At 33.2% G+C, this 9,091-nt stretch overlaps 1 protein-coding gene across 1 annotated transcript; it reads left to right on the top strand.

The window, feature by feature from the left end:
• Positions 1–3,775: 3,775 nt before the first annotated feature.
• Positions 3,776–8,713, top strand: LOC129900778 (BTB/POZ domain-containing protein At2g13690). The gene is made up of 2 exons (XM_055975826.1): positions 3,776–4,801; positions 7,632–8,713. Exons 1-2 carry the CDS (start codon positions 4,094–4,096, stop codon positions 8,565–8,567), a joined length of 1,644 nt encoding a protein of 547 aa, XP_055831801.1. The 5' UTR covers positions 3,776–4,093; the 3' UTR covers positions 8,568–8,713.
• Positions 8,714–9,091: the final 378 nt, after the last annotated feature.

Genomic DNA, 9,091 nt, shown 5'->3' with positions numbered 1-9,091 from the left:
TTAGATATATATATATATATATATATTTAAATTTATACATACATACAAAATTTATATATTATGCATTAAATAAGGCAATATCAGTTATAATAATTGACTTCCTATAATTATGTCCCTAAATCCCTCAACTTTCCATAGTTAATAACTACTACTATTATAGAAATATATGAAAATTCAATTGGAATTATATCAAAATAGCGAAAAACATTGGAACACTTATCTTTTTCTCCCTTCTTCTCCATTTTATTTTCTTCAGTCTGTGTGAGGTTAGTCTGGAAGAGTGTTACTCAGTAAGTTTGAGTAGGTATTAACGTATCATTGTATATAAATTCTTTTGTTATGATTGTATTTGATTAGTTCACTGTATTCATTAAATTGTTTTTTTGATTCGTTTTTGAAAAAGGTGAAAAACATGACAAGAATAACGGTATAGATAAGGCATTTTGAAAAGTGGTGAAAAACATGGCAAATATTGTTCAGAATTTTACAAGCCCAAAATAATATTGAAAACATGCGAGGTTCTAGTATATCCTCTTCCTGATAAAAGTGAGTGGAATCTACCTGATCATATTGTTGAAGAAGTTGTTTTGCCACCGAGATACAACAGACCTCCAGGAAGGCCAAAGAAACTTCGGGATAAGTCGTTTAAAGAGTTGACTAAAAAAATGGTAGCAAATCTTGTAGTATGTGTGAAAACCATGGTCATAATAGGTGTTCATGTAGAAATGCACCACGTTAATTACAGAATATCATTTATTTATAATACACTATTGTTTGTTACTTCCTTTTGATAATGTTGAATGATTGAATAAGAAGCGGTTTTCTGTTAGTAATCTCTTGTATTATTTTCTTGTTTGTTAAATTAAAAATTCTCAATACACATGAATACATTCGTATCTAAAAATACAAGGATCGGAAAACTTTTTAATTCCAATATTATTCTTGGGACAAACATCTATGTTACTCATTCTTACTAAGCTTATTGATTTTTAAAAACTTGTAAACTAAATATTTTTGTGTGTTTGCATACAACATGACTAAATTAGATATAAGTACGAAGTGAAAATCGTTGATATTTTCATGTCGGATAACAAAATTAATTTCTTTTATTATTTTACAAAAATTCACCTAAAATCCCCTTATCAAGCTATTACTCATTTGAATAATATTTGTGTATTAGATTTGTCAATCATTTACTTGTATACTAACATTATTTAGATTGAAAAAAACATACTTTAATATGTTCATTCAGTATTCGGTAATTTGCCCTCTTCAGATCTAATTTAATTCATATTTTAATACTAACATGATTGAGTATTTTATAATAATAAGATACAATAACACATTTATGCTAAAATATTTCTCGTACCAATAAGACATGACACATTTAGAAATTAAGATGGCTTGATCAAAGGTACTTTAATTGTTAAGAACTCCATTAAATAGAAATTTACCCCAAAATAAAATTAACTTGTTGCATATTGTACCTTAAAACAAAAAACTACCAAAGTATAATATCAAAAATAGAACTAGTGTTTTCAAACCAAAAAAAAGAGCTTATACATGCGTGTAAATACGCCAAAGCATGAATTCTTGAATTTATTCAACAAGACAGTGGTAAGCTTGTCTTCAAGTCTTGAACTATGTTGTGATTTGCATATATCTGCATATGTGGTGCTTCAATCGAATGATTCACCACATAAAATCTGATTTCCTACATATGGGGATGCAAATCTATTAATATAGCAAGGATACAAATCATTACAAAACTTAATGAATACAAGTAGTAATATAACTAAATCTATTAATATAGCAAGGATACAAATCATTACAAAAATTTAATGAATTACACTTGTGGATACTACTATAAATGTAAACAAGTTATAATGAGGAGACTACATATGGATACTACTATACATATAAAGTATAATTACACTTATGGATACTACTACGCATATAAAGTATAAGTATATCAGTATAACAAATTAGTTAAAGTATAAGAATATCAAACATGATATAAAAAGTATTAGTTAACCAAACAAGTTAATTAATAAAACAAACATGTTAAAGTAGACATGTGAAATTACAAGTATAAAAGTATATTGAACAAAGGTAAAGTATCAAAAAATCAAGAATGTTACAGTACCAGAATATAAAGCGTGCAAAAGTATTAGAGTATCAAGCATGTTAAAGTTTTAGTATAACAAACAATTAAGAAGCATGTTAAAGTATAAGTATATCAGATTGTTACTTCTATATTTATTGAATATGAATGAGTCTGACTACCGTATTCAAGGATACTAACTTATACTTTAACATGACTGCATTAACATGTCTACCTTTTTATTCAAATAAACACAAGTATGACTTCTTTCAATTAGATTCCACTTTTGAAAAAAAATGGTGTAGCTACTGTATTCAAGGATGCTCAAAATTTTAGTTATACAAGGCACAAATGATAACCCTCAAATTGACAACCCATACTCATACATAGCACAAAATGGCAAATCATAAACATGGCACAAATGACAACACTAAAATTGTATTCAAAAGTATATATATATATATATATATATATATCACTCTAAAAATTTCTCAAAAAAAATTAAAAAATTAAAGTATCTGAAAGTATAAACAAATCAAATTTGCTAGAAAAACTTTGGTATCTTCATCCTTCGCTTCTTGCTGCTCGCCACCAATTATTTCACTGCTATTCGAATCAACATTGTTGATTTTTTTTCGAGGCTATTTTGCATGTCTAATGGAATTGAATCTTCTTTCCTCTTTGGGGATTTTGCCGATTCAGTTTCATCCGTGAGATTTAATGGTATAAGATCATTAGCCTTTTTTGATCTTCTTTCATTCTTTAATGCAGAAGTAGAGCCTGAAGATTCGGCTTGAATTTGAGTAATACCCAAATTAAATGATAGAATTTCGTTCAACAAATCATCAAATAAATGTATACCTCTTGTAACCCTCTTAGAATAGTTGATTTCCGCCATTTTTATGGCTACAACAGTGGTTGAATCAAAATCCTATGAAACTAGAAGAAATAAGAATATGTATACAATGATAAACTTGAATTTTTTTTTAGCAAAAATCGAAATTAGAATATATCTACATAATTAGAAGATACCTGATGAATATAAATCACTGAAATCACTCCTAAATTTGTGCAAGAAAATTCAGTTGATTTGAGAAAAAATCAACCTAAAATCGGGATTCTCTATTCTGTAGCGAAAGGTGAGAGAGAGCTTTGAAGTGAGTACATCCAACTTAGTTTCTCTAGGTAAAATATAGGGAATAAGCATAATTTTAGGCGTGTAAAAGACAACATTAATTAATAGGCGTGTAAGTATCTTTATTTTTTTTAATATTTAATTCTCAATATATAATATTAAAATAAAAAGTTATTATGAAATATTAATTATTTTTGCTATTTATATTATAAGTGTATTCATATAATTTTAAAAAAGTAAACTATAGCTATTTAATTGAAATATGTATTAAGGTTTGCTAGATTTTGTTGTTTTTCCAAAAAATAAATTGTAGGAGTAAAATAAAAAAATTAATTAATTATATCATAATTTAATAAGTGATCATATAATATGAGACAACTATTTTTAATAAAATATCATCTAATATAGGATAGAAGGAGTATAATTTATAACCATACAAATAATCAAAAATTATTTGAGATCATAAATTTTAAAAATCATGATTCTAATTTTAAACTCGCCATAAAATCGTGTACAGTAAATTCTTGTGATTGGAACTCTGTGTATAGTGACAAGTTAGTGCACAAAAAGAAAACAATAAAATTTCAATTTCACAGCTCACTTTGCCAGTATCTGAACTGTTGCTTTTGCCGTCAGCTTCACCAAAGCATCAGAATCTCCTCTCCACCACACCCCACCACCGAAACCCCCAAATACTGCTTAATATTCTTCGCCCTAGAGAAGAACTAGACAATGTCCACTTCCCAAGAAATGTAAAGTTTCTTCATATGGGATCAAACTGTACCGTGTAGTTCTTGAAGCATTCAAACACGCACATACTGTCGCTCTGTATCTTTAAGCTTTTACCCCTCGAAATGCACGACCCAACGCGCCTGAAATCTCAACCCCACCAACACAATCGCCGTCTTGCACCGCCGTCACATCATCGCCGGGCTTGGTGTTGCTCCTTTACTGTGCCACCACATAGCCCGGAGAACCCAGCTGCAGTTCCGGCTCAAAATCCCAAGAAAAACCAATCTTTTCTAAAACCGGAAGTACCCACAAAGTCTTCTTCCAATTCCTTATCTTCTTTCCCCAATTCTCCTCAAAACACCTCCAGACCGGGCATTGTGACCCGAATCGACCCACGTCGGATCCTATCACCGGGTCGGGTCTCTCCGATTGATTCTATCGACGAAACCCTAAACCCGACCGGCCCGGTTAATTTCCCTGAGATACCGAAGTCGCCGACTCCGGTTGATTGTGAGCAGCAAGCTAGTGGTAGGGCTGGCGTTAGGGATGATTGTAGTTTGGGGATCTTTGATGTGAGGTTGAATCTGAAGGGAAAGAATGGTAGTGGCTTAGTATTGGAACTTAGCTCTGAGGTTCTTAGTACTAATAGTTCTGTTTTTGCTGATTTGATTGCTGATTATCGGAAGAACTCGAGGGGTTTGTGTAGGATAGAGGTGCCTGATGTGGAGAATTTAGGTGTTTTTCGCGATACAATTGAGCTTATGTTTGAGGATGATATTCCTCGGAAACTTCTCAGGGTTGGTGCTTATCGCGCCATTGATGTGCTTGAGGTAATCTTCTGAAGATCCAGGATATTTAATACATCATCAATCCCATTTCTTGTATGCTAACTTCTTTATTTATTTTGAAAAACATTAGTAAGTGCTTATTAAACTAGGATAAAAATGCTATGAACCAGTTAAGCTTTGTTTACGAAAAGGAGAAATAGAATATGAATAATTTGGTAGTCAAATTTGGCAAGTCAATATAGTGTAGTTAATTTGGGATAGAGGAGGTAGGTGAGTTACTTAAAAAACTGAATATTTGTCAAATGACTACTAGGTATTGGGGTGTATTTATAGTGATTCCTGAATGAATTGCTTGTTCATTTGAGACTGGAACTTCTCATATGTTTTTGAACAATGGGAAGAGTATGTAGAGAACTCGTGATGAAGTTGGCGACATATATTCCGTGTTTGAACACTAATTAGGCACACGGACCTTAATAGAATAATTAGGAATTGCATGGTTATTCTTAAATAATTACTTGTTCATCTAAGAATATGGAAAATCCCATCTGTTTTTAAAATAGAGAAGAGTATGGAGAGAACTTGAATGAAGTTGGCAGCTTATATTCCATGCTTGAAGGCTTACTAGATAAGCTGCTAAGGTTGCAAATAGACTAATTTGAATATGCATGGTTGGTTCAGTTTACAGAGATTAGTTCTTGCACTGCTGGTCCTTTGAAACTTCTTTCCTTGCAGTATATTGTATTTGTCAAAGAAACTTTAGTGTTTTCCAGATTCCAACAGCTAGCTAGAACACTGAATAGATGCTACTGGGGTAAAGTAATGCGGTAAACTTGAGATCTATCGCATTCCCAAACCTAGATCTAGCAAAAACTAATTCAGTGTTCTTAATAGAAGTTTGACTACTTCCTCAAGTTTGGTGTATGCCTGACCATTCTCTTATAGGTAAAGTTCTATAGTGAACCTCCTCTTCTTTATTCTTGAAAAAATTTGTAATTGCCCATTGAAAGTTACAAAGTTCTTAAGGTGGTGCAACCTCAGTAACTCAGTGTGATATAATGCTGCCACCTAACATGTCTGCTTTGTTGCATTCTTTTCTCCATCCAGTTAAATTCTTCCTCATCCTGATATTTCCAAGCTTTCAAAATCTCATGAAGATCTATAGTTCCATAACTTTCAGGATGCAGAATAAGGTGCCTGAAATGGCCAGAGCTTTTCAAAACAGTGGAGCAAGTCTGTTTTCCGTAATTGTTGCCTCAAAAAACCCTTAACTTTTGTATTTGATGTGGAGCTTTCTAACTTTCTAATCCTACCACTCCAAGGACCTCTTGCTCTTCCCAATGTTACTTTTCTATTATGCCCTGGTATACAAGTATAAATTTTCACTTCATTTCGTTTGACTCCTTTTTCTTCGTTGTGGCCATGGTTACTATCCATATTTCTTAATCTTCTTGTCCATCTCCTAGTTTCTCATTAAGTTGCTTCAAACCGACTTGGACTGTTGACTTTCTTAGTACAGTTCAGAGAGAGCTAATAATGGACCTCTATTATCTTTGCAAGAGGTGAAAATTATCTGATATAGGAAGTTACCAGATTCATTTTTTTTAAAATCTGATATAGTGACCATTATTGTGCAAAGAGAATGATGTTATTGCATTTCTGATACCGTGTATCCATTTTAGTGAAGAGCCCTTTACCATGACATTTGTTTGAAGCTCCGTTCAAAACTTAGTATTATTACATTCACATGATAATACCAGAAATCCCTTCCCCCTGGGGGCTGGGTGTCTTCCCTTCCTTTTTCTCTCTCAGGTTATTGGTTTTCTTGCATAGTTGCTAGCCTAAGATAGAGCTGCTATCGTGATTCTTATTTATCTTCAAAAATCATTGATTTATGTCATGTTAAATGCAGTCTCAATTGTGCTTGTGTACTGTTCATTCAATAAAAAATTACCGAGAAATGGAGTGGATCAAATGTGTTCAAATTGGTCAAAGGATAAACAACAATCCTCCCACCGATCCCCCACCAGGAAATAAATATAATAAAAATGAACAAAGGAAGATTAATTATTGAATAAATTCAGAAAAGGTTAACAGCACTGAAATAGAAAGTAGCCTAATTTCTGTTTAGCTATGCAAAATCTGGTAATGTTGTTCATCTAGGATTGAAAAAATAAAGAAAAGGATTGGAAGTGGGTGAATCTCTGTTTTCCTAAATGTGGAAGCAAAAGCTTATACAACTTTTCTCTTAACATTGAGAAAAAATTTGTAATAATTTTCTCTAATTTCTAAGTATTAGTTATAATTGAACTGCAAAGTTATGTCATGTAGGAAAAAGCTTTGCCTTGTGGCCAGTAAAACCTGTAAACACTTTTGGTTGGTATGTTTTCTCAGAATGCATGTGCATCCTTTGTTTGGTGCACTCTATGGGGTCGTTTGGTAGGATGCATTAGAAAATCTAATACATGTATTAGCCATGGTATAAATTATAATTTAATCTTTTGTTCGATAGGATTTTGAGCCCATGTATAACTAATACATGTATTAGTTAACCATGGTATTAACTAATACATAGCTAACCATGGTATTAGCAATACATGGGCTATTGATGCACGGATAAGCATGGGTAAAGACAGAATTACTCTTGATACACCAAACCAAACAGTGGATAAGAAATAGTCCCAATATAACTAATCCCACCATTACTTATACACCATAGTCAGTACTATTCTTGTACGCTCTACCAAACGACCCCTATTGGCTTTCACACAATAAAACACGCCCCTGGTTGTTTGGCTAGTATTTGACTTCTCTCTCTCCTATCCTATCTTCAACTTGTCTGGGTGGTTTCATGCTCCTTGTTAATGTTTAGGTATCATCTGGAATCAAATTCAACCGGAGTGTTCTATCGTGTTTGAAGTTCCTTGAAGCTGTTCCTTGGACTGAGGAAGAGGAAGAGAAATTGAGAAGATTGTTTAATAAAATTAAGTTTGATCATGAAACAGCTAGAGACATTTCGGCCAGACTCTATGCTCTAGATATGACAGATTCCCAACAGACTTTGTCTAAGCAGCTTGTTTGGTCTGTGACCACCTGCATTGATGCCAATTCCAGAAATGAGCTAAAATCCTTAGTCAGGGGTCTCCTGTGCAAAAGCTCAGTCTATGAAAAGGACTGCTCTGATCTGAACAAGGTGGATATATTTGCAATTTGCCAGTCTTGTATAAGTTCACTTGTTAGTTTGCTTGAGGAGGCAACCACTACTAGTCCATCTGTAAAATTGGCAAAGAAAGAAGACCGGACCTTGATTGAGCGCATATCTAAGCAGGTTGACAACATCATATGGCTGCTCGAAATTTTGCTTGATCACCAGATGGCAGAGGACTTGGTGGATATATGGACCAACCAAAGTCAGTTGCTTGCAATGCATAAATGCGCATCTTCATTGGTCAGATACGAGCTTAGCCGGGTGACAGCTATGTTATTCATAGCAATGGGTACAGGGAAAATGCACTGTCGCTCTGAAGCAAGGTCGGGGCTTCTTCAGACATGGTTTGGACCGATGCTATTGGACTTTGGATGGTTACAGAGATGCAAAAAAGGCCTAGACATGAAGGCATTGGAGGAAGCAATGGGTCAAGCACTACTTACTCTTCCTTTGAAGGAACAATATGTTCTGTTTATGGATTGGTTCAAGTGTTTCTCTAAGCATGGTACTGAATGCCCTAACCTTAGCAAATCATTCCAGATATGGTGGCGACGATCGTTCTTGAGAGGTTCTGAAACTCATGCCAGTGAATCTAGGTAGAATGTTTGTATTTTTAGTCCTGTTTTTCTCTCTAGTGGGAATGCTGTAAACTTGGACAATCTAAAGCACTTGGGAAGTCAATAATGTAGATTAACACTGTAGATTTACTAATTGTTGTGAGAGGAAATGGAATCCAATTCAGTATATATGATGCTTTTACCATGATAGAGTATCTACTTTTCTTCAAGCATAAATACATATAATCATGGACAATCATACACATCTATCAACCATCTAACTTAATGCTAGTTTAACACTAATACCTAAATCATAGTCTCAATATTGGTACTGTTTCTGGTTCCAACAACAACAAACCTTTACTACTTGTTCCATTTGCCAAATTTGATAATTTAAAATTGATTTTAAGTTTTATGTCATTAAAATTGAACTTAAGTTTTATGCAAGAGCTTGAACTCTTTAAAATTTTATGTGATCGTATGACTGCTCATCAGTCTGAATAGATATTATGAGAATTTAGACAAAATTAAAGATTGAAAATGGACTACCTTTTTTTAAAAATAAAA

The sequence above is a fragment of the Solanum dulcamara genome, chromosome 1, assembly GCF_947179165.1.
Source record: "Solanum dulcamara chromosome 1, daSolDulc1.2, whole genome shotgun sequence".
In the NCBI taxonomy this organism is placed as follows: domain Eukaryota; kingdom Viridiplantae; phylum Streptophyta; class Magnoliopsida; order Solanales; family Solanaceae; genus Solanum; species Solanum dulcamara.
Note: the sequence above shows the minus strand (reverse complement) of the source record. Positions and strands in the feature narration are given on the sequence as shown.